The sequence below is a fragment of the Odontesthes bonariensis genome, chromosome 15, assembly GCF_027942865.1.
Source record: "Odontesthes bonariensis isolate fOdoBon6 chromosome 15, fOdoBon6.hap1, whole genome shotgun sequence".
Classification (NCBI taxonomy): domain Eukaryota; kingdom Metazoa; phylum Chordata; class Actinopteri; order Atheriniformes; family Atherinopsidae; genus Odontesthes; species Odontesthes bonariensis.
Genome location: NC_134520.1, coordinates 34,715,330 through 34,741,387, shown reverse-complemented (window position 1 = coordinate 34,741,387; position 26,058 = coordinate 34,715,330). Strand labels below are relative to the sequence as shown.

Genomic DNA, 26,058 nt, shown 5'->3' with positions numbered 1-26,058 from the left:
TGCCAGTGATGCACAGCGACCTGCAGGACTGAAGCCCCCCCCCCCCCAGCATCCTTAACCCGGACCCGATACCCCCCCACCTGCCCCCCTCATCCAGGTGAGTCTGCACACCTGGAGCTTTACCTCTGAAACAAATCGGGTTTTACCCCTGAAACTAACCGGGTTTTACCCCTGAAACAAACCGGGTTTTAGCCCTGCAACAAATCGGGTTTTACCCCTGAAACAAACTGGGTTTTACCCTTGAAACAAACCGGGTTTTACCTCTGAAACAAACCAGGTTTTAGCCCTGAAACAAACCGGGTTTTACCCCTGAAACTAACCAGGTTTTAGCCGTGCAACAAATCGGGTTTTACCCCTGAAACTAACCGGGTTTTAGCCCTGCAACAAATCGGGTTTTACTCCTGAAACTAACCGGGTTTTACCCCTGAAACAAACCGGGTTTTACCTCTGAAACAAACCGGGTTTTACCCCTGAAACAAACTGGGTTTTAGCCCTGAAACAAACCGGGTTTTACCTCTGAAACAAACAGGGTTTTACCTCTGAAACAAACCGGGTTTTACCCCTGAAACAAACCGGGTTTTAGCCCTGAAACAAACCGGGTTTTAGCCCTGAAACAAACCGGGTTTTACCCCGGAAACAAACCGGGTTTTACCCCTGAAACAAACCGGGTTTTACCCCTGAAACAAATCGGGTTTTACCCCTGAAACTAACCGGGTTTTAACCCTGAAACAAACCGGGTTTTACCTCTGAAACAAATCGGGTTTTACCTCTGAAACAAACCGGGTTTTACCCCTGAAACAAACCGGGTTTTACCCCTGAAACAAACCGGGTTTTACCCCTGAAACAAACCGGGTTTTACCTCTGAAACAAATCGGGTTTTACCCCTGAAACTAACCGGGTTTTAACCCTGAAACAAACCGGGTTTTACCTCTGAAACAAACCGGGTTTTACCTCTGAAACTAACCGGGTTTTAACCCTGAAACAAACCGGGTTTTACCTCTGAAACAAATCGGGTTTTACCCCTGAAACAAACCGGGTTTTACCCCTGAAACAAACCGGGTTTTACCTCTGAAACAAATCGGGTTTTACTCCTGAAACTAACCGGGTTTTACCCCGGAAACAAACCGGGTTTTACCTCTGAAACAAACCGGGTTTCACCCCTGAAACAAACCGGGTTTTACCCCGGAAACAAACCGGGTTTTACCTCTGAAACAAACCGGGTTTTTCCCCTGAAACAAACCGGGTTTTACCCCGGAAACAAACCGGGTTTTACCCCTGAAACAAACCGGGTTTTTCCCCTGAAACAAACCGGGTTTTACCCCGGAAACAAACCGGGTTTTAGCCCTGAAAAAAACGGGTTTTAGCCCTGAAACAAACCGGGTTTTACCCCTGAAACAAACTGGGTTTTACCCCTGAAACAAACCGGGTTTTACCCCTGAAACAAACCGGGTTTTAGCCCTGAAACAAACCGGGTTTTACCTCTGAAACAAACCGGGTTTTAGCCCTGATACAAACCGGGTTTTACCCCTGAAACAAACCGGGTTTTACCCCTGAAACAAACCGGGTTTTACCTCTGAAACAAACAGGGTTTTACCCCTGAAACAAACCGGGTTTTACCCCTGAAACAAACCGGGTTTTACCTCTGAAACAAACCGGGTTTTACCCCTGAAACAAACAGGGTTTTACCCCTGAAACAAACCGGGTTTTACCTCTGAAACAAACAGGGTTTTACCTCTGAAACAAACCGGGTTTTACCTCTGAAACAAACCGGGTTTTACCCCTGAAACAAACCGGGTTTTACCCCTGAAACAAACCGGGTTTTACCCGGAACAACTTTAGGGGCTCTGAGACTGAAGTTCTGCTTTCAGAGATCCAAAAAGGAAAATCTGTCATTCAGTAAAATCAGCACAGTCCTTGGCAGTCTAAATCGTGATGTCAGCCATTCGTCTGTCTCCGAAAAGGATATCTACTTGGTCTCGGGACACACGCTCTCTTCCAAGAGCCTGACGCTCTAAAGGCTGATTCATACTCGGCGCAAACGCGCAACTGTTCTGGCTCGAGAACCATTAATGACGTCATCGAAAGCGCCAGCCCCTTCACAGTTCCTTCAGCTCATAAGCGCCGAGTATGCGTCACATTTGCAGTTCTCTCCAAACCAGCGAGCGTCACTGTTGAGGAAACAAGCTGAAAAGCATACGAAGAAAGCATACACAATGCCACCTGTGGTGTCACGTCAGCAGAGGCTGGCACATCTGATGCGGAATGAATTTACTCTGGGTGTAGAACTGTATATGTATCTCAGAGCTAAGCGGCTGCGGCAAAAACAGAAGAGAAGGTGGAATGTTCGTCCTTTGCAACAAGACGAACTTTGTCAAACGTTGTCCCAGTGTAACTTCATAGACGTGTCGTACAGATGTTTGTAGAGGCGCATCCTCTCGGTCACCGCGGTCTCTGCACTGTTCATGTTTCCTTTTTCTTGGTCAGCTGTTTCCGGTGGAGCGCGCGCGTAGTCAGAAAAAAAGTTGTGTGCGCGCCTTTGCGCCGCGCGAGGATTTTCAAGCTTGCGAAGGGGGGCGTGGCGGAATTTTGGGACACGTGACCGTTTGCGCCATTTGCGACCAGCTAGTATGAGCGAGGTCGCGCCGAGTAAGAATCAGCCTTAAGGCAGCCGCTGGTTACGCTTCCCATTGACCTTGTTATATACAGAGTCAAATGAACCTTCAATTAATGCATAATTTAAGTCAAACAGAATATTGTCAGCATCATTATGGGGTATAATGTATATATTTATTTATGTTTGCTTCAAAGTAATTAAATATACAATCCATTAGTCGAGACCCAAAGATTGTTATAACTTCTTGTCCACATCATGAAGGTTGAACATAAAAAAGACTTTAATCAAACAAAATGTTTTCCTTTCATTCACAGACTGTTAGAGGCTGGTCGGTTCTGGTCTGGTTCTGGTTCTGGTTCTGGTCTAGTTCTGATTCTGGTCGGTCCTGGTCTGGTTCTGGTCTGGTTCTGGTTCTGGTTCTGGTTCTGGTCCGGTTCTGGGTCCCTGCAGGCTGCAGCATGGAGCGCTCCGGCAGCATCCAGCTGGACATCCCGGACTTCAGTAACTCGGTTCTGTCGCACCTGAACCAGCTGCGCGTCCAGGGCCGCCTCTGCGACATCGTGGTCAACGTTCAGGGCCAAAGTTTCCGTGCGCACAAGGTGGTCCTCGCCGCCAGCTCGCCGTACTTCCGGGACCACATGTCGCTGAGCCAGATGAGCACGGTGTCGCTGACGGTGATCCGGAACCCGTGCGTGTTCGAGCAGCTGCTGAGCTTCTGCTACACCGGCCGCCTCTGCCTGCAGCTCGCCGACATCATCAGCTACCTGACGGCCGCCAGCTTCCTGCAGATGCAGCACATCATCGACCGCTGCACGCAGATCCTGGAGGGCATCCATCTTAAGATCAGCCTGGCCGACCTGGACGAGGAGTCCAAGGAGGACGAGGTGCGGGGCTCCCGGAGCGGCCGGACCCTGGAGGCCGTGGTGCGAGGGGCGGGGCCCCACGGCGGTCTGCGGCTGCTCGGGCCGCGGGGCGGCGCCGAGGCGTGCGAGGCCGTCAGCCCGGCGGAGGAGCCGCTCAGCCCGCCGCCGACCGTGGAGCACAGCGGGCTGGAGGGCGCCGGCGCGGCCACCAGCAGCCGGGCGGGCAAAGAGCCGATCCTGCGCATCAACCGGGCCGGGCAGTGGTACGTGGAGACGAGCAGCGAGCCGGAGCGGAGCGGCAGCGCCGAGGAGGGCGGCGGTGGCGGCGGCGTGGACGGGGGGGTCAGGATCAAAACCGAGAGGATGGAGGAGTGGATCGGAGCCGGCGAGCACCACGAGGAAGGCGGCGCGGCGGAGGAGGGCGCCACCGTGATGATCGACACGTCGGGGCGCAGCACGCTGGTGACGGGGCCGCTGGGGGCCCGCAGCGCGCAGCCGTCCTCCAGCTTCAGCGAGACGGACAGGTGAGTCCCGGCCACGCCGCCGTGTCACATGACCGGCCATGGACGCCTGATGATGTGTGTTTATGCGTACAGGTTCAGCCCCACCGGCAGCGTGGTCGTTCTCACCGAGCGCCAGAGAGCGAAGAGCGAGTCCCCGAGCCGGGCGGACGAGCTGCGACAGCCCAACTCACAGGTAGGAACAGTTCAGTTCAGACCGGTTTACCAACCAGGTGAGACCGGTTTAAAGGAAGGACGCTAGCAGAGAGCAGAAGGACGCTAGCAGAGAGCAGAAGTAAGCTAGCAGAGAACAGAAGGATGCTAGCAGAGAAAGGAAGGACGCTAGCAGAGAACAGAAGGACGCTAGCAGAGAACAGAAGGAAGCTGGCAGAGAACAGAAGGACACTAGCAGAGAACAGAAGGATGCTAGCAGAGAGCAGAAGGACGCTAGCAGAGAGCAGAAGGAAGCTAGCAGAGAGCAGAAGGAAGCTAGCAGAGAACAGAAGGAAGCTAGCAGAGAACAGAAGGACGTTAGCAGAGAACAGAAGGAAGCTAGCAGAGAACAGAAGGACGTTAGCAGAGAACAGAAGGAAGCTAGCAGAGAACAGAAGGAAGCTAGCAGAGAACCGAAGGACGCTCTCAGAGAACAGAATGACGCTAGCAGAGAGCAGAAGGACGCTAGCAGAGAACAGAAGGACGCTCTCAGAGAACAGAAGGACGCTAGCAGAGAAAGGAAGGACGCTAGCAGAGAAAGGAAGGACGCTAGCAGAGAAAGGAAGGACGCTAGCAGAGAACAGAAGGACGCTAGCAGAGAAAGGAAGGACGCTAGCAGAGAAAGGAAGGATGCTAGCAGAGAAAGGAAGGACGCTAGCAGAGAAAGGAAGGACGCTAGCAGAGAAAGGAAGGACGCTAGCAGAGAAAGGAAGGACGCTAGCAGAGAGCAGATGGACGCTAGCAGAGAGCAGAAGGATGCTAGCAGAGAAAGGAATGAAGCTAGCAGAGAACAGCAGGACGCTAGCAGAGAACAGAAGGAAGCTAGCAGAGAACAGAAGGAAGCTGGCAGAGAACAGAAGGAAGTTAGCAGAGAACAGAAGGATGCTAGCAGAGAACAGACAGAAGCTAGCAGAGAACAGAAGGATGCTAGCAGAGAACAGACAGAAGATGAGGCAACTTGTGTTTATTGTGTGGGACAAATAATGGCTAATTTCTGTTGAAATGTCACCAGAACTATCCCGCTTGCACAAGCACACCATCATATTGTCCTTAATCAATGCACTGTTCGTTGGTTTTTGACGTATTCACCGTGGCTTTAGTGACATCTAGTGGCGTAAAGTACACGATGCAACCAATTCAATACTTACAGTCTCTTGGGCAAATTACGGTGGCAGTGAAAAATGTAAAAGACGAATTGTAGAGACAGTTCTTGATTAGTCTCGTATCTCTGCAGCACATTTCAATATAAAGGTGATTAAAACTCAATTTTAAATGATACATTTGCTATTATATCATTGCTGCCAATGGGTCATTCTAAAGGTCATACCTAAGTTTAATGTGAGAATGGGTTGGTTCATCCAAAAAAGGTTAAAAGTCCACTTTGTTCCATTTTTTTCTGGTTTGAGCTGTAGTGACATTTTGTTTTACCCTTCAGGGTGAAGAGAATGCAGGTTTTGACATGGGTGGATACGAGGAATACCTAAGGGAGCAGGTCGGGGACCGTTGGTTCCGCTACAACCCCCGGCTCACCTGCATCTACTGCTGCAAGTCCTTCAACCAGAAAGGCAGCTTGGACCGCCACATGCGCCTGCACATGGGCATCACGCCGTTTGTCTGCCGCATCTGTGGGAAGAAGTACACCCGCAAGGACCAGCTGGAGTACCACATCCGCAAGCACACCGGGAACAAGCCCTTCCACTGCCACGTCTGCGGGAAGAGCTTCCCCTTCCAGGCCATCCTCAACCAACACTTCCGCAAAAACCACCCGGGTTGTGCCCCCCAGGAGGCCCACAGCGCCTCCCCCGAGACCACCACCGCCTCCGTCACGTCCAGAGGAGGCCCCAGCGACGAGGCCTCCCCCAGCCAGGAGGACCCCGAAGGCGGGGGAGGCGGCGGGGGGAGCGGCGGCGGTGGAGGCCAGTATGGAGACGGCCCCCAAGCCTCGGTCTCCACCACAGGGCCTGACTGACCTCAGTGGAAGGAGCAGGGTAAGGTTGAGGTCAGGGTGGGGGGGTGACAGACCCTAAGGGCCAGTCCGATCCTGTTACACCTGAAACTAACAGGATGCCGAACCCCCCCCCCCCCCCCCCCGAAGTCAAAGGACACCTCAGAGTCCGAAACCGAGACGTTTCCGCTTTAAACCGCATCTACCTTCACTAACCAAACAGAACAGATTAAGCTACAAAGAAGAATTGCCACACACTCCAACAACCTCATACACCACACAGTTCAGTGGTTCTCGTTTTTCCTTCGTCTACTTTATGTTACAGATTTCTACTTTTATATAGCTACAGGTTCACAATGCAGCATCACAACAGTCTGTCTGGTGGAGACTTTGCCAAACTACTCAGTGCCAGTTTAAACGGTTCAAATCCTTTGTATTTGCCTTGAGACAATCTGGAGCCGTCGGGTTTAATGATAATAACAATAAACGATCCTTAAGCGCTCTTTAAGTGCCACAGTGGCGAAGATTTCGCCGCACGAAACGGTTCAACTGTAAAAGTTGAATTCCAGTGTGATCGGAATTTCTGATTTTATTCGTGTTTTCTGTCTCTTTCTACACAGTTTCACACTACATACCTCATCGTGGAAGACAAACTGCGGTCCTCAGTTTCACAAAAACGACATTTCATTCAGTTTTATAAAGCTGTAAGAGCACAAGCTAGAGCTTAACCCGTTTGTCTGAAATGTAGTCAGAGTCCAAGATGTTGACTTCAAATGTCTCGTTTTGTCGGATGTTAAAATTAGCGACTCCAACAAGGACATAAAGTTTAAAACTTAATGAAAAATTTTGGTTTAAAAACCCACCTCAGTTATTTGGGAGGCAGCACTCCAAAATATTCAGTTAATAGTGCGATAAAATCAAGAAAAGCAACACATTTTTGTTTGAGTATGAGTCCAAATTTTGCCTTACAATGTTTAAATGGTTTCCAATTAGTTTAATTGTTGACACCTTACTTCTGTTTTCTTCTAAATTAGGTGCAATTTTTGTCCTAATATTGAAATAACTATTAACCGTTGCCAGCCACAGTGTGCGTATCAAACTTTGGATGTTGGTTTGTTCTTTAACATTGAGCTTGATTCGATTTATTTCTAAAAAATATGCCAACTTTTCGTCCTTTTGGAAAGCTCAAAAAGTGTTTTTAGCATTTTAGGAGATTTCTTCAGGCTAATGTCACAAAAATGTTTATAAGGAAGAAACAGAATGGATACTAGACCAAGGCTGTGTTCGAAACCGCATACTACTCCTACTACTCCTACTAACTTTAACTTTTTTTAAGTTCCCGGATGCATACTAGATTCCCCTAAATGTTGGGTATGCATCATGAGGTTACTACTCATACTCAAACTACCCAAGATGCAACGTAACGTGACGTCGCCGATCGTCATTTCCTGTCAAAACGGCAGTTTCAAGCTAGCTACAACGAGGGTAGGTTCACTTCCTGTTTTCAAAACAAAAGCACCAATTGTATGGTAATGGCTTTCCCTATGATAAAAGGCAACGGGTATTTTATTTTGTGAAAATAACCGGAAGTGCGTTGCTCACTGCGGCTAGCTTTAGTAGCACCGAATTCGTGGGAACTAAATTGTAAACAGCCGGTATTTTGTCAGGTTTTCAACACGTTGGGGATCTAAACGACTACTTTCTCACCTGAAAATGTTTCAAATGTTGCTAAAGTTTACAGAGTTTAGAGCTTAAGAGAAATCAGATTCAGGCCGGCTGATTTCGGCTCGGGCAGGAGCGAAATGCATTGTGGGTAAACACTCTGCATACTGTCTGATCGATGAGTATGTAGTATGGAAGTATGCAGTTTGCGGTTTCGAACACAGCCGATGTAAAATTCTGAAAATATGCTACTATCATATTTAATGTGAGCTAAATATATATATATATATTATTAGGAAAAGCTTGGAGCTTTTAAAACGGGATATTTGAAGACATCTTAATAGGAACTCCGATCACACTGGGTTAGCTAATTTGGCTGTAAACTAATTTTTCAGAATAACTTTTTGAGTATTGGCAGTTATACTTCAGTAGGATCTCGTAGATCATACTGGATCAGGATGTTGACCGAGCAAACTTACAGCAGGACAACTGGACAGTGTACAGCCTCAGATAAGCTACACAGCTCAATTACCTCTCATCACTACGCAATACAGCTGCTGCTGCACAGCACGCCGCCACCAGGGGGCACTCTGATCCACTCACACAGAGATTTCCGTCAGTCTTTCTCAGATATTTTTATAAACAACCATGTTTTCTTTTGTTCATTTTCACATACGATTTCTTGCTCTGACAATGTGTGATGGAGGACAAAAGCTTAAAGAGGAGGAAGGAGTGTCCGGACCCCATCAGAAACAGCTGTCACAGCTAATGATGCATTAAATCTACTGCACTCCACTCCAAAAGTCTCTTACAGTTCAGCCTGTTTATATTGTTTACGACAGTACATTATGTACACCAAAAAGCAACACAACATTAAAACCATGTGCCAATTATTGTGAACTTATCCATGGTTTCCTGTCTTATTTATCAGGACTTTATCAGGCTAATGAGATTTGGATTTTTGTCAAATTAACATCCACATGAATGCTAGGACCTAAGTTTTGTGACAAGATAAGCAATGCTATTCACATTACTTGTCTGTGGTCTTAATGTTGTGGCTTATGACCGCATAATCCTTAAATATTTCAACATTGTCAACAACGAAGGCAAGTTAAAACTAACATTAGTTGCCAGGCTAAACGTTTATGTTTAGATTTATTATGTATTATTTGTATTTCAGTGTTTCAGAGCTATTATACGTCATGATTTTGTAATGATCAATGGCACGAACATTTTGGTGCGAGCTGAAAATGAACTTTTAAGAATAATTTTATCACAGCAGTTTAAAGCTATCAGGAGTGCATCTATCAAATTATATTGTAGAGATTTCTACATACAAATATACATAACCCCTCACCCCCACTCAACACACAAAACAGTAACATTAGTAGAATTATGGTTGAAAGCTTGGTAACAAGAAACCCCACAGCTAATGTAGCTAACATAGTAATCAGCTAACATATTTAACTACTGCTGATTACATTGGCTGTTTAACATCAGTTAGTGTTAAATTTGCTTAGTAAAACAAAGAAAATCCCCATTATGTTGCACACCAACTGATGTTAACGTCAGAATTTGGCAAAAACTGCAAACTTCAAAATACAGATAATAAGCTTAAATGCTAACTGAGTTTATTATCTTACAAACAAAATGTATGCTAGTGACCCAACACACACACACACAAAACAGTAACATTAGCAGAATTATGGTTGAAAGCTTGCTAACAAGAACCCCCACTGCTAATGTAGCTAACATATTTAACTACTGCTGATTACATTGATGTTGGCTGTTTAACATCAGTTAGTGTTAAATTTGCTTTGTAAAACAAAGAAAATCCCCATTATGTTGCACACCAACCGATATTAACGTCAGAATTTGGCAAAAACTGCTAACTTCAAAACACAGAGAATTAGCTTAAATGCTAACTGAGTTTATTATCTTACTAACAAAATGTATGCTAGTGATTCAGAGCTTTTACTCAGTGGCTAACTTACTTGACAATTGTGAGGTTGTTGGCTCATATTACTTTTCTGATATTAACTATTAAGTTTGCTGTAGCTGACGAGAATCGTCGGCTAGCGCAACTGGAATCATAGCTTACAACCTAGTTAGCTAATAAATTTTGCTGAGTAATGATGTAACTTGTTGCTGTATACTCTTTTGCTAACTGAGAAAAATAGTTTGAGAAAAATATTATAATAGACACAGCTTCAGGTATTTTGAAAATCTCAGACGATAAATAATTCTATGCCAAAACCTCCGCCGTTTTTCAACAATTAGTGTTTCCACGTTTACAAGTTGTAGTCAACTGTTGTTGCCAACAACTACTGAAATAAAACAAGAGACTTTTATTTAAATAACGAAGACAGTAAATTAGCACTTTTATGTCAGTCTTGCTAGGTAATTAGCCTCTTTAAACCGAGGTTATATTAAAGGCTAACTTCGTAATGACACACTCACGACTACCTTTTTGATTAGTACTGCCAAGCATATTTAGTGCAACACATCGTAAACAGGGAATGGTTCTAAACACACCCGAATACACAAACAGAACATTTGTTTTAACTGAGAGTGCAGTAGAGACAGTGCTTCATTGATGACAGATTGATCTGAGTTCACATTGATCAGAAACCCAACAGGAGAAGGAGCCAGAACCCTGTCAGACCAGATGGATGTAGTAGCCAGACCAAGGAGCTGGACTTAAAGATAACATTTAAAAAAAAAAAAGAACGAAAACCTTCAGAGGTTGAAGTTCACCTGCTCCATGATGGAAGTAGGTCGAACCACCTGGCAACCAAAGGACAGACGGCATCGCCATGTAGGCCCTGAGAAATGCCAAAATTACTTCAGCACTTAACAGCAAGAGAGAGACGGGGTCGAAAAACATTTTATAAAAGCTGAACAATGACAAATTTACACGTATTATCAGAAATAGACATATTTAAACTACTAAGATGTTTTTTTTTGTATATGAATAATGTAATAGATGTACGGAGAATTGTCTGGTGGCGCACGGATCGGCTTGTTACTGTTTTCTACAGGACTGTGAATTAGATTTTCAGTGGACGGTAAACGTTTTTATGCAAGTGAAGCCAGCGGCTCTTTCCTCACTCCAAGTGACCAGATTTTTGCTCTCAGATCCCACTGCAAGAGCCGCCGCTACGCTCACACTTCAGGCTAAAACCAGGATTTATCAGGTATACAGACTTTCTTCTGTTGTTCAGTCGAGTGGATGTTGTCCTTTCGTTACGTAGCAGAACGCTAACGGCTAAACCTCAGTGCAGCTTGCACGCTGCAGGAATTAAACTCACCTTGTAAATAAAACGCATCCCTGTGGGTAACAACAGAGGATGGCAAAAAAACACAGAAACCAGGGCTGGGCAATATGGAACAAAAAAATTTGTAATCTTAAAAACCAAAAGACCTCTTAAAGTGTACTGCAGCCACAATAAATGCAGGTTTCAGCTTAACCCTGCATAGTTTTAGTTAATCAGTGCTAATGTTGTGGTCTTAACCTTCACCTTTCATTTCATTTTTATCCACAAGGACATGTTATGTGTTATTGTACCGATATCTGGAACCTTATCAGTTTCACCTCAAGTTGACTAAAGTTAAATGTATAAACGCTGCATAAATTTGCAACTAACGTCTACATCAGGGATGGGCAACTTCCATGATAAAGAGGGCCAACATTTTTTCAGCACTATCATTGGAGGGCCACATGACCACGCACTTCGAATAATTGGATATGAAAGACGCTACAAATGATTCTCAATAAGAACACATTTTATATGAATTTATATCTGTATGTTTATTGCACCAACATAAAACTATTTTCTGCATATAAATGCATTTTAACGTCCTTAATAAGCAACAAAGACAAAAAAATTCCTTAAAAAAAAGTGCAAAAAGGAATTTGAACTCCTTCATAACAAAGAACAAAACTGAAGAGGTACTCTTCTTCCCATTTTGGCTGAAAAATGCAATTTTCTCGGTCAAATTTTCTCTTTTTGCCACTGCTAGTGGCCATGGCTCTTGACTTTCCTATTCGCTGTTGCGGAAAGCGGCCCGGGCCCCGCTATTGTTTGCGTATGGCGCACCCTCTATCGGTCAACAGTATAATTACAATTTTTTTTTTTTTAAATGATTAAATTATTATTGATCTATTTGCGGGCCATACTGAGTGAGGACGAGGGCCGTGTGCGGCCCCCGGGCCGCCCGTTGCCCATCCCTGGTCTACAGTATACACACAATTTAAACCTTATCTTAATCACCTCCAGCTTCTGGGAAGAAATCCAGTATTTTGTCATCTTATAAACGGACTTAATCAGCTTCAGGTGCATTATGAATAATCCAGAACCAGCTCCGAACCAGTCTAAACTGGTCACAACTGGCTCACGCTATCTAGTCCAAATCAACAAACTAATTTTGAGCTCATAATTCAAAACAAGACTCAAAGGCAACTGTTGAAATTAAATTTCTGTCACGATTTTGTATACATCTGAGCTAGTATAACTTGTGTACTTCAAAAGTTGAGGGAAAATATTTAGTCATGTTGGACGAGCTAAAGTCAAACTAATGTTAATTCTGTCTGGTTTTAGAATTCACGATTTATTGGTGAAATTCTTGTGAAAACCTCCCAGTTTGTATCATTATAACACAGGTTGGATGAGTTGATTATATAACAGAATACCTCAGTTACCCTGTTGTCAAGATGGTTATTAGAGCAAGCTAACGTATATTTCGTTAGCTCGTTAGCTTCCCGCAAGCTAACGCAGCTGGGAAGTTTTTTGATTTCTTGGTATGTTTTTCTATAAAAATAAATCCTGCTAATTGTGGCTCAGTCTTTTTGTATTTGAAATATCTCAAGAAGAATTATCTAAAATCAGTTTTGTCAAACTTTAAAAAAAAGTTAAGTTTTTAAGACATGTTGCCCAGTTCTCAACACAAAGACCTGAACGTTTTCTCCTGGTGGAAAATCTCCAGGAGGAAACAGATTAACTTTTTTTATAGGTAGTAAGTTTTACAGATTTGTTGCAGTTTCACAGATGCACGGATCAGCCTTCTTCTTCTTTTTGTTTTTGTTCATGTTTTCACTAGTTTCATTCATCAGCAACACATCATTTCAAGCCAGTTACGGTCAGAAACAAGCTGCTCAGGGAATCTACAAGGGGGGGAAAAGTCGGATAAGAGTTACGTTTGTGAATCATTAACTTAATAACACCTTAAATTTTTACTGGCAAAGCTGAAGATTAATAAGAAAAAAACGTCCATTGTCAGATTCTCGCAAAACAGTCCTTGTTTTAAATTATAACATTAGATCTATTAAAATTATTATTTCAGACTTGAGATGTTATCCAGTATCCACAACAATGTTTTTGTTAAATATTAAGTAGTTTAACTGAAACACGGAGGTGTTCAAAGCAAATTCTGGTGAGAAGTTCGTAAAAGTTCGTATAAGTTCATAAAAGTTCGTATAAGTTCGTAGTTTTTCATTAAAAGCTCTGATAAATCTGACCCAGAACTAAAAAAGGAAGTAAATGAAGGCAAAAAGCAAATAAACTGTAATAGATACGGTGCACAGGCATATATTTTTAACACTCACAACTGGATAATAGTTATTAATATTGATCTTAACGTATAGTTCGGGTTTTAGAAAAATGTTTCCATCTTTTTACCAATGGCACGAATTCTGGAAATATGGGAAAGTCTCCCATCATTACCATTCCTACCAGGTCCAATACCATCAATATCAATTGTTTGCAATTATACAGACGTTGTAAAGTGTTTTTTTTTTTACCTACTTCACTTTAACCCTAATCCCTGATAGGGGACATTTTTGTCCACTTGGGGTGTACTTTCTCCTCTAATTTCACACTGGAAATAGCGATACTCATCATATTTGGTCCAGTTGTGCATTTTTGACTGATTTTTCGAATTTCAAACACACATCATATTCAATGCAACTTTTCATTGTGTAGAAAAAAAAACTCCTTAATTTCTGAAAAGGGACATTTTTGTCCCCTTTTAAAACGACCTAAAAACATCATATATTAATATTTTATTCCAGTTTTTTTATGTTATGATCAGAACTGAAGTGGAATAAAAGATTTATGGAAAAAAAGTGGAAAACAATATTAATATATGATGTTTTTAGGTCGTTTTAAAAGGGGACAAAAACTTTTTTTTTTAAATCAGACAGCAAAAAAATTCAAAATCCCTAAAAATCAATCTTGTTGCTGATCATTGACATATCCCAGACCCTAATTATCCCTACTCAACAATTCCACTTTGCATTCTATATATTGAAAATCTAGCAGTTTTTGTGTTGTTTTTTTTTTTTTTTTTACAGAAATTGCCGTTTACATCATATAAACCAGTATTTAAAGGGTTAAATTTTGGAAAATAATTGAAAACTTGGTGGTTACGATCAGAACTGAAGTGGAATAAAATATCTATGAAAAAATATTAACATATGATGTTTTTAGGTTGTTTTAAAAGGGACAAAAATGTCCCTTTTCAGAAAGACGAACACGAGTTCACGAACAAAGTGAAGTTGAAAGAATTCGTAACTCGCTACTCAAAATCCGACCTTTCTCCCCCGTTGATTCTTCATTTCACTTCACTAATGCTTTCATTTTCAAACTGTGAAAAACAGCCAAACCTCACCATCAACATCCTCTTTCCTTTTTGGGCTTCTTCGTGTCTTTGAGCCAGTTGAGGCTCAAGTTTCGTCTCTGATGTTTGCTTTACTACGAAATGCCAAACTTTGTTTTCATGTTTATTCATCAGCAGTCTAAAACTACTTGCTTTGTATTTTTATTTCTACTTTATAATGTGTGAATTCAATGTTTAGTATAAAGAATATCCAATAACGTTGACCGCAACATGCCTAATTATAAATCAAATTATTTAGACATATTTGCTTAATGAGATTACTCTTAACTGTTGATTCCTCAAAGTATATCCTAATATATCGAAGCAGAAAATGAGTCAGAGAAAAAGGTGGAGTTTAGAAAATTACATTTTAATGCTGTACATTTTTTAAAGGAGGTACCTAACAAGCTCTGTAGTAGAAAAACCTGAAAGGTTTTATGTGAAGATCTTTTATGTTGCATGTCTTTGTTGCTAAATCATGTTGGTGGAGGGTGTGAGGCCAAAGGTCGACGAGTTTAGAAAAATGTGAAGAAGCTTCTTTCACTATGACCACTAGATCACTCACAGGTCGCATCTCCTTCAAAGGAAATAAAGCACTTTAAGTGTCAAGCAGCAGCGGCTCGCCTCTTTCTTTAACATGTATTACACACAGCCTCACGAAAAACATCGTCTAGATTGTGATGATGTGTAGTCGGAGTTTGCCTGTTTCTGCCAATGTGATGAACACAAAAGAATGTCCTGGTAAAATTACCTTAAAGCTAACCTCAGATAATGTGAAACTTTCAGTATTTATGATCATGATCCAAACTACATTAACTCTTTGTGCGGTCTTAACAAGGGTTAAAGCGCTGGTACATAAAAGACTTCAAATGAGGTATAATTCTCAGAATGAAGACTTTTTAGACTTTTTAATCCTGGCGTCATGATAAAATCTATGTTGAATGATGATTAGGATTTATTTTAACGGTATAAATTTCAAAGCAACGTATTTTCTATTTGAGTATGTTGCTGATGTGGCAGAACTTGTCACCAAGTAAGCCAGAAAAAAGGTAGTTTGCATCATGTGATAGATGTTGTAAAAGGGTTTATATTAAGGAAAATAAAGGAATGTAGTACCTAAACCTAACCAAGTGGTTTTTAATAGCTAACCCTAACCCTTATCCAACTATGTAGTTTTTAAATGGGAAAACCTCAACATATAGTTTTTAATGCCCAAACCTAACTGTGTAGTATTTCCTAAAAAAAACTTGAGTGTTTTTTTGTACCTAAAACCTAACCAAGTGGTTTTTAATGAACTAACCCTTACCTAATTATGTAGTTCTCAATGAAAAAACACATAGTTTTTAAATGCATAAACCTAACTATGCAGCTTTTAATTAATACAACTCAACATTTAGTTTATCATGCCTAAACTTAACTGTATGATTCTTAATCAATAAACCTCACCATCTAGTTAATCATGCCTAAGCCTAAACACACAGATTTTAATTCCTAATTTTGTGTATTTTCTTTTAAAGATAAACCTTGTCATAGGGTTTTTGTTATATCTAAACCTAAAACCTATACATATCTAAACCTAAAACACTGTTTTTAATGCTTAAACCTTACCAAGCAGTGAGCCTTAGTCAAAATATAGTAACTACAACACAAACCAGCCATCCAATGAGGACTTTTTTTGACTTTTCAAACCAATAATCACTGCTTTTATTTCACTTCAACTAACTGCTAGAATACTATATTGCTTCATGCAGCATTCAGCCTTTCTTATTCTGGTGACTACAAATACAGAAAGTGTGTTACTCTCGCTTCACAAATCCCTGTGCGACTGTGTTGTAACTTGAGAAGTGAAGATATTGATGTATAAAGGCTAAATAATGAAGCATGTGAGCAGCTGAAAGTATTGCTTTTCTGTTATCTTTAATCTTACTGATCCACAACAGGGAACACTGAACAGCTTGTGCTGTCCATTAGACTCAGGTGATGTTGGAAAATGATTAGGTGATGTACTGTTCCTAAAAATGGCAGGAAAACCATGAAAGAGAGTTGGGACAGCGTGGGGATTTTTATATTTAAAGAATCTGTTACATATCTGGAAATTAGGACACTTATCATGTGCGCCTATCCATATATGTTGAATATGTAAATGTTACAATTTTTACCCAGTAAATACTTAAATATATAGTATTATATATAATATATAATATTATATAAATATATATATATATTAAATGCTTAAATATATATATATATATATATATATATATATATATATATATATATATATATATATATATATATATATATATATAACATTTAATTTAGCTAAATAACCTTTTCAATGTTCTAAAAGCATTATCGCCGCTTTACCTTGGACAGAAATGTTACGGTAATCTCACGAATACTGAAAGAGTTTCAGCTTCTGTTGGGATACGAAGGTAAGAAAGTCCCTTTTAAATGTTAAAGATATTTAAATTGGACATTCAAGGGAATTGGGTAAGACTGGAACACACCAATAAATTATAATTACCTGATTATTGCAGCATATGAAAGTATTTGGTGTGGTACTGTAGGTAGATACCTTATGTTCAGGAGGGATTGTGTCCTTATTGGTGTTTCCTTTGTGCTTGTTCAGTGTTTCTGCCATTATACACTCTTAATTGAAATCCTCTCGAGTGATAAAACAATGCATTGAACTATATTTCTGTTGTGCCTGGTAAAAACTTCAATAAAAAGATTTGGATTGTTTGATAAAGATGCTGGAAACTCCAGGATCAACGGGTGCAAATTTGATCTGAACATTGCGTTAAAGTGATAGAAACAGTTTATTTTGTATCTCTTTGGCCATAAAACTTACAAACAATCATTTCAATAATCTCTGTTTAATCGGCATTGAAACACGTGTAATACCCTGTAAAATATGTGTGTGGTACCCTGTGTACCTGGTGGAGATACTGTGTCAGAGACCCTATGGAGCCCCGGAACTACAATTCCCAGAATGCTTTGCCCCTGAACTGCAGTTCCCAGACTGCTTTGCAGCCCGGCAATGAGTGAGTGACAGCTTATATTAGGGGGCGGGCCCTTCTGCTGAGAAGAAATGTTTGTTGATGCTGCAGCCAAGCACGCCGAGAGACAGAGACCGAGAAATGTTTGTTCTGCTGCTGGTACCGACTGTGCTGGTTGCCTGAGACTGAGCGTTTGGGGAGTTGTTTTACTCGTCTCTGCTGGTTCTACGGAGAACTCTGGTCGTGGTGTCTCCGATGCGGGGCCCCAAGGGAGCTTCTTCTTCACCAGAGCTAGGCGATTAGCTCCTGGCTTCATCCAGCATCAGCCGACGCATCTCAGCTGTTTCCGGGAGGTTCAGCACGCCATCGCGCCGGTGTTGGGCTCTTAGGACGGCGTCTCCTCTTCGGCAGAAGGCATTTCCTCCTCTCCAGAGAGGGGGCCAGGCTCGTGTCTGCAGCGGACGGGGAACCGGTGCATCCAGCCCGCATCTTAGCGGTTGCGAGGGAATACTCCGGTGCCATCCCTCCCTCCAAGCGCTCGTATTGGCGGGTGGCTGACGTCACTGCTGGGGATCCCCTCCAGAGCGACAAGTCGACTCTCTACCCCCCAACTGCTCCTCCCCGGGGACCTCAGGGTATGTTTTAAAGGTTATCTCCTCCTCCGGCTAGCAGTGGGTCACTGACTGGCCCAGAACTCTTTTTCTCCTTTTTGGTACCAGGGCTACCACAGACTAGCCTGGCGACGCCATCCTATGTACTTCCGCCCAAAGATTTTGGCTCCGCACATAGTCTGGCCAAATCCCCCTACCTCGGTTCGCTCAGTGTTTTGCCAATCAGCAAACAGTTGCGAGTGGTGACGCAGAACTCACGCGCGGAGTCCATTGTAGTCCATATGATTGTAGTTCAACCGCAGCGGAAATAAACATGGCGACGGAAGAACGCTAGAAGCTATCCATGAAGTTGTCTCAACTCTGGAGAGCATTACCCAATTAAAACAAGAGCAAGAGGAATGCCTCGTCAATTTTGTTAGTGGCAAGGATGTCGTAGCTCTCCTTCCAACTGGCTTTGGGAAAAGTTTGATTTATCAAATGGTACCGGTATAATGAAAGCGGATGTGGCAAGCGTGATTCGCGAGCTAGAGCCTCGCGAGAGTAAGCATGAACCTCGGCGCATAACCAACGTCATTTCTAAACATTATGATTGGTTAAGGGAACTCCGTTACTCCAATGAATTTAAGTTGCTGGGTAAGGTCCCGCCCTCCATGGAAACGGATTCCTCTTGGGTTTTCCCAGACTGTTTGACAGAGTCAACAGTCGGCTTTCGCCCAGGCTAACCACAGACTCTCTGATTAGAGATTGTTTTGTTTTGTTTGCTATTGGGGACCAGTTGTCCTGCCATGGGTATACTGTAACTGTTGTAAATACTCTCTGTTGTTTCCTCTTTCTTGTTTTTCTTTTCCTTTTCTACCTTTGTTGCACCACAGAAAAATAAATACGTTAAACGTATACATTGCTGGGTTGCTCATTCTATGGCCTGGGTAGGCATGGTTGAGAAAGGCTGGCTGGGATACTCACACACACACACACACACACACACACATGTAGGTTAGCCCTGCATGCACCCCCAACCTCATTGGATAATATATTTTGGGATCTGAGGCGTACGCATGCACTAGCTCTAGGGAAGTGTAGTATGTCCCCAGTGGAGGCACTGCATCGTTTGTTGTAGAGTAGACTGGTTCCTTGGGTGGATTATGTCAGGACTCTCAGCTTTAAAGGCGCCACCTACTTGTTTGCACCGGAGGGTCGGCCAGCTCACCATCCACTGCTGAGGACTCAGGATCTGTTTGTTGCGCCAAAACCGTGTTTAAGTGTAAACCTTTACTTAGTGATAGCCATAGGCGTCTTATTAAGCTAGGCCACTCGTAAGAAGGGGTTACACACGTAAATGTAAAAATATAATTTAAAGCCATTGTTTGTCAATGTTTGCTGAGTTGTTCCATGTAAAATGTTGATTCAGCTTTGTGTAATTGGATGATTTTGACTAATAAAGCAGCAGTGTTGCTGGCAGCAGCGCCTGGTGGACAGTTTTTATTGGTCGCAGGGGTCGGCCACGCGGCCGACAAACAGCAGCGTGTTTATAGTCGATTCCCTGATGATCAGCAGGAACGGGCGATCGGCCTGAAAGATTTCACGATTCAGGTTAATGGAGCGTCCGACTGCCACCACAGCAGTAGCTGCTGCCGCCTCGCTGCCCTCTTCGTTCACCTGCAAACCAAAAAACATCGTCCATCTTTATCCTGTCAAACACAGCGCATAATTCATTAAAAAAAAAAAAAGTTTTCAACATTCAAATGCAAATTTTAGACTTCCAGGCTACTAACATTTTTTAATAATTTTTTTATTATTATTATTATTATTATTTTTATTTTTTTTACTTGTCTGTATGCTGCAACTGCAAAGTAATTTCCCAGCTGGGATGAATAAAGTACTTCTATTCTATTCTAATAAGACATGTAATTAGAATATTTCTTGGCTGCTGTTTGGTGTTGGGCACAACAAGCAGAGGTGGGTAGTAACGAGTTACATTTACTTGAGTAAGTTTTTGAAAACATTATACTTCTAGGAGTAGTTTTAAATCTCTATAATTTTTACTTTTCCTTGAGTAGATGTGTGCAGCAGAAACTGTCCTCTTACTCCGCTACATTAGGCTACAATGAGCTGGTTACTTTTCTTCTTACCTCTTTGGTATTCTACGCCTCATTATTTTTATCCCCCCGCGTACGCCTCATTTTAATGTTTTATTCTGACAGAGAGAGAGACTTCCACCAAAGGCTCTACCACCTGACTGTGTTCCACCAATCAGACGCAGCCGTGCAGTCTGGTCACGTGACCGTACTCGATCTCAGCGGCGGGACGGGTTAGCTTTAGCATTAGCAGTCGTAACAAACAAAGAAAGAAACAGATGAAAAATGTCAGAACCAACGGTGGGAAATGAAGACGCAGACGAGGCCTCATACTGAAAGCATGTTTACCTTACAAAGAGTGAGAAACAGCAGCTACATTATGTGTCTTCTGTGGCAACCAAAACAAACGCACATTTCAGCAGAAACTCAACATCTAACTTGAGGAAACATGTAGCGCTAAGTTTCCTAAACTCGTTTTTTCCCCCATGGATAGGTGAATGTTTGTTTTTTAGGTTCCATATGGGTTACATATGTTTTAAACATTTCCTAAGTCTCTTTTATTTTTTATTGAAGTACTTGAATTTACCTGGAGTATTTTAATTTAAGCTATTTTGTAATTAATTAATTAATTTTAATTTATTTTATCAATTGGATGAACTCTAATTTGCCTAAAGATGATTATTTAGTATTTTTGTCTGTCTGATTGAATGCTTGTGTTAACAAATAAATCAGACGTTACTCAACAGTTACTCAGTACTTGAGTAGTTTTTTCACCGAGCACTTTTTCACACTTACTCAAGTAATTATTTGGATGACTACTTTTTACTTTTACTTGAGTCATATTATTCTAAAGTAACAGTACTTTTACTTGAGGACACTTTTAGGCTGCTCTACCCAACTCTGACAACAAGTAGAAGTTATGGCACGATGAACATTTTTAACAGTGAAGCAGAATGGATGAAACTTTGTTTTGGGCACATAAACCTCCATTTACATGGTGGTCAGAGGGGTCTGAAAATTCAGCATAACTGTCCACTGATCAGCTGAAATAATCTCTGGATATTCAAAGTTCAGGAGCGCACGAGACCTATCGGATGTGTCACCGCCGACTCACACATGGTCGGACTTGAGCAACGAGGAAGTCACGTAGGAGGAGTTGTATGTACCAAGCATTAGTAATCTGCCCACGAGTTCCAAACCAACCAAAACATGTTTGTGTCCTTTTATTTCACGTGAACTTTATCCGACTGACCTCCAGCAAGGCTTTGTGGTAGGCGTCAGATATGAAGAGACCATCGCCGCCATTCTCCAGCATCCCTGAAAAACGAGGAAAGAGTTAAAGATGTTGGATTGTTTGCATTTGTTTAGAGGATGTATTAAATCTCCTCCTCCAGCTCCAATTAGGTTGCTTAAATCATATTGATCACCAAGGCTGCATGTTAAAATGGGTACTTATGATTCAGGCCAGAATACCAATAAGTTGGTATTATGTCTTATAGCTGTCTTTAAATTTGATTCACAATTTAAAAAAGAATTTAAATCATCGTAAACATACAGCTCGCGTCAAAACTTTGACAAATAAGTTTAAGAGAACAAAAGCTCAGAGGAGCTAAATCAAAGTATCGTAGAAATATTTATGGAAAATTAGTTTAAATATGTATATTTATACATCAATTAAATAAAAATGTATGAATGCTCAACGTTGGCACTAATTAAGCCCCTAAAATGACTGTGAGAAAGGGAAATTATATTGTTGTGACGCAAATTTTATGGATAAATAATTCAAATAGTATTTATACGAAAAAATAATCTATAGTTTTTTAAAAAATATATACATATATATCGCTCCCTTATAGCTCGAGTCCTGGGAGCTTCAGGGTTCTGCTCAGTATCTCAGCAGTTTCTAGAACTTTACTCTTTTGGACTCAGATCTCTGATGCTGTTCCAGGATCTGCTGGAGCTCCTCTCCCAGTTTGGGGCTCCGATCCCCACTGGTTCCACTGGTACCACCTTCGCTTCCTACATCTTTTCAATCTCCTTCAGGCCTTGGTGTTTTCCAAGCTTCTCACGTTCCTTCTTCTGTAGCTTGTCAACCACCACGGTGTCGGTTTGTTAGCCATCGCCTGCTTATCCGTCTGGATCTGGACGTCCCAGGATCTGGACGTCCCACAGGATCTGGACGTCCCACAGGATCTGGACGTCCCAGGATCTGGACGTCCCACAGGATCTGGACGTCCCACAGGATCTGGACGTCCCACAGGATCTGGACGTCCCAGGATCTGGACGTCCCACAGGATCTTAGCTCGGTCATTATCCACCACCTTTGGAGGCGTCTCCCACTTTGACTTTGGGACGTCCAACCCACACTCAGCACAGATGTTCCTGAAAACTGTTCCCGCCACTTGGTAATGGCGTTCCATGTATGCCGTACATCCTGCATCTTACACCCAGCTGCTATGGGCTGGACTGTCTCAGAGGCCTCTTTGCACCTGGGGGATCGGTCTGTTGTGGTAGACACCAGCCTTTACTGCCCATGTGTTCATGGCCTGTTTTTGAGCTGGTCTTTCAGACAGGCTTTTTCTAGCCACTGATAGGACTTCTTGATGTCAGCCACGTCTTCAGTCTTTCGGTGGTACATGCCGTGCGGAGGCTTATCCTTCCATGACAGTTCGTCCCCTTCCTCCTAGCCTTAAAGGGACAGTTTGCCTCTTCTGACATGAAGCTGTATGACATCCCATATCAGCAACATCATTTCTGAACATCTTCTTACCCCCTGCTGCGTCCTGTGAGCAGAGTTCCAGCCTCGTTTTGGTGTTGATGAAGGTAGTCCGGCAAGTTGGCTGGGGCTAAACAAATAAAGCGCCTTGCTTCTCAAAACAATATGCGTTCAAAAGAGTAATACATTTGAATAACAAAATCGTTTTGCATGAAAAAGTCAGACCTCGCATCGCTTGGCGCTATTTTTGCCTCCCTTGATATCAATGCGTGCTGCCACCTGCCGATAGCCGCGCCTGCTACGGTGTTTACTGCTCGGTCTGCTCAGTTTACATTAGACGCATTGATATCAAGGGAGGCAAAAATAGCGCCAAGCGATGCGAGGTCTGACTTTTTCATGCAAAACGATTTTGTTATTCAAATGTATTACTCTTTTGAACGCATATTGTTTTGAGAAGCAAAACGCTTTATTTTTGTGACCCCAGCCAACTAGCCGGACTACCTTCATCAACACCAAAACGAGGCTGGAACTCTGCTCACAGGACGCAGCAGGGGGTAAGAAGATGTTCATAAATGATGTTGCTGATATGGGATGTTACACAGCTTCATGTCAGAAGAGGCGAACTGTCCCTTTAAGGCTATCAGGGCTTTCTAATGGGGCTTGGTCCTCATTCTGAGGTGGGGACCATGATGTATCCCCTCTGACCCGTCGTCCTGGCATCCGTTGTACCTCATCGATCTCTACTTGCGATAGCAGATTCTGTTTCCGAACATTAGAACACTGGGTGGATCTATGACAGTTTGGATGTTGGGTTTCAAAGTTTGCATTGGTCCCACGTCCTCTGAGTATATCCCCTCTCACTGGGATTGCTGGAATAGTAGCATTCCAACAGTGTGAGATTCTCCACTCTATTCCATGAATATCTCGTCCCAGTAGCCCACTTCCCCATCAGTAGGTCCTGGTCCCCCAACATGTGGCATAGACCTTGTTAATCCGGGCGACGTCCAAGCGGGCATGGCTTCAGTTCTGTGTTTCTCACTCATATTAATAATAATAATATATATATATATACATTTATAAAGTGTAGTGGAGAAAGAGACACCTGATTGAAATCCCTTGAGATTTTATGAATTGGAAAATGTAGAAAAACTGCAATAAGGTGATAAAAGATAGAAAATACCTGAACAAACATGTGAAATGTCAGAAAATATTTCATTTTTTCTTTTAAATATCTTAAAAAAAAGTGAATAAAACCATTAAAATAGTTTCATTTGCTACAAAATGTGAAAAAGATCTGAATAAAAAGCTTAAAACCTGAGAACTTCAGGTATTTCTTATAAAAACATCTCCATCTGGAGCCAATCATACGAAACTCTATGCAGAGCAACAGATTTATGTCAACGAGTTGCTGCGACTGATGGTTTGTGCAGCTATTAACTAAAAGCTTTTATTCTATATTATTCTATTCTATTCCATTCTATTTGCTCTGATGTTTATTCTCTATTTTTATTCTATTTGCTTGTTTTTCCTTTAATTGTTTACATATCTTTATATTAACACAATAATTTCCCAAATTGGGATGAATAAAGTATCTATCTATCCACCCATCCACCCATCCATCTATCCATCTATCTATCTATCTATCTATCTATCTATCTATCTATCTACCCATCCATCCATCTATCTATCTATCTATCTATCTATCTATTCAATTCATTTTTATTTATATAGCGCCAAATACAACAAATGTCATCTCAAGGCACTTAGATAGTAAGTCCAATTCAAGCCAATTGGAATTCAATTAATTAATAATAATCATAATTCATAAAATAATCCAATTCGTTCATATAGAGCCAATTCAAAAACTATTTCCTAGCTAAGAAAACCAACAGATTGCACTGAAAACTTTTTGTTTTTCGGTCCAATCTCCCGGCCTGAGCGTGCCTGAGGCGACTGTGGAGAGAAACGACTCCCTTTTAACAGGAAGAAACCTCTGGCAGAACCAGACTCAGGAAGGGTGGCCATCCGCCTCGACCAGCTGGGGTTTGAGAAGACAGAAAGGGGGGGAAAAACCACTGTAACACCATTCAAAGGATATCTGTTGGAACAGGGAAACACGAGTTAATGACCACAATAATGTCACATATACATAAAGAGAGTAAAGTGAGGAAAGGTGTGACAGATGAGGCCCCCCAGCAGTCTGGGCCTATAGCAGCTTAACTATGGGATGTTTCAGGATCACCTGAGCCATCCCTAACTATAAGCTTTATCAAAAAGGAAAGTTTTAAGCCTGGTCTTAAAAGTGGAAAGGGTGTCTGCTTCCCAGACATTTACTGGCAGCTTATTCCACAAGAGAGGGGCCTGATAACTGAAGGCTCTGCCTCCCATTCTACTTTTAGAAACTCTGGGAACCTCAAGTAAACCTGCAGTTTGGGAACGAAGTGCTCTGTTAGGAAAATATCTTACAATGAGATCTTTAAGATATGATGGAGCTCGGTCATTAAGAGTTTTATATGTGAGGAGAAGAATCTTAAATTCTATTCTGAATTTAACAGGGAGCCAATGAAGAGAAGCTAAAACTGGAGAAATATGATCTCTCCTGTTAGTTCTCATCAGAACTCTGGCTGCAGCATTTTGGATCAACTGAAGGCTTTTCAGAGAATATGTGGGACAGCCCAATAATAAAGAATTACAGTAGTCCAATCCTGAAGTAACAAATGCATGGAGCAGTTTTTCTGCATCACTCTGAGACAAGATGTTCCTGATTTTAACAATATTACGAAGGTGAAAGAAGGCAGCCCTAGAAACCTGTTTTATATGAGAGTCAAATGATAAGTTCTGGTCAAAAATAACTCCAAGGTTCCTCACTGTAGAACTAGAAGCCAAGGAAATACCATCTAGAGTAACTATATAGCTAGACAATTTCTCCCTGAAGCGCTCAGGTCCAAAGATAACGACTTCAGTTTTGTCTGAATTTAGCAGCAGACAGTTCTGAGTCATCCAGGTCTTTATGTCTTTAAGACATGCTTGTAGTCTGACCAACCTATTGGTTTCATCTGGCTTTATAGATAAGTACAGCTGAGTATCATCAGCATAGCAATGGAAATTTATGCCCTGCTGTCTTATAATGTTACCTAATGGAAGCATGTATAAAGTGAAAAGAATCGGTCCAAGCACAGAACCCTGAGGAACTCCATGAC

General features: G+C 42.1%; 2 protein-coding genes across 3 annotated transcripts in view; one reads left to right on the top strand and one right to left on the bottom strand.

Moving 5' to 3' along the window:
* The first annotated feature begins 2,957 nt into the window (after positions 1-2,957).
* zbtb37 (zinc finger and BTB domain containing 37) lies at positions 2,958-12,635 on the top strand. Of its 2 annotated transcripts, none has more exons than XM_075486055.1 (3): positions 2,958-4,001; positions 4,074-4,173; positions 5,626-12,635. In XM_075486055.1, the coding sequence occupies exons 1-3, from the start codon at positions 3,073-3,075 to the stop codon at positions 6,157-6,159; spliced, it is 1,563 nt and encodes a 520-aa protein (XP_075342170.1). In that variant the 5' UTR covers positions 2,958-3,072; the 3' UTR covers positions 6,160-12,635. The 2 variants fall into 2 exon arrangements, with proteins under 2 accessions (XP_075342170.1, XP_075342169.1); XM_075486054.1 differs by having other exon boundaries at positions 3,021-4,001; positions 4,080-4,173.
* Positions 12,636-19,546: 6,911 nt separating this feature from the next.
* serpinc1 (serpin peptidase inhibitor, clade C (antithrombin), member 1) overlaps positions 19,547-26,058 on the bottom strand; it is a 14,800-nt gene continuing 8,288 nt past the window's right edge. The window contains exons 6-7 of the mRNA XM_075484492.1: positions 21,395-21,459; positions 19,547-19,723 (exon numbers count right to left, since the gene is read on the bottom strand). Coding sequence (XP_075340607.1) covers positions 19,547-19,723; positions 21,395-21,459 — 242 coding nt within the window. The remainder of the gene's footprint in view (positions 19,724-21,394; positions 21,460-26,058) is intronic.

Excerpts from the sequence above, each read along its gene's own strand:
- zbtb37 (XM_075486055.1), top strand. The coding sequence starts at position 3,073 with ATGGAGCGCTCCGGCAGCATCCAGCTGGACATCCCGGACTTCAGTAAC. Across the intron at positions 4,002-4,073 it reads AGCTTCAGCGAGACGGACAG|GTTCAGCCCCACCGGCAGCG; the intron begins GTGAGTCCCGGC and ends TTATGCGTACAG. Across the intron at positions 4,174-5,625 it reads TGCGACAGCCCAACTCACAG|GGTGAAGAGAATGCAGGTTT; the intron begins GTAGGAACAGTT and ends TTTACCCTTCAG.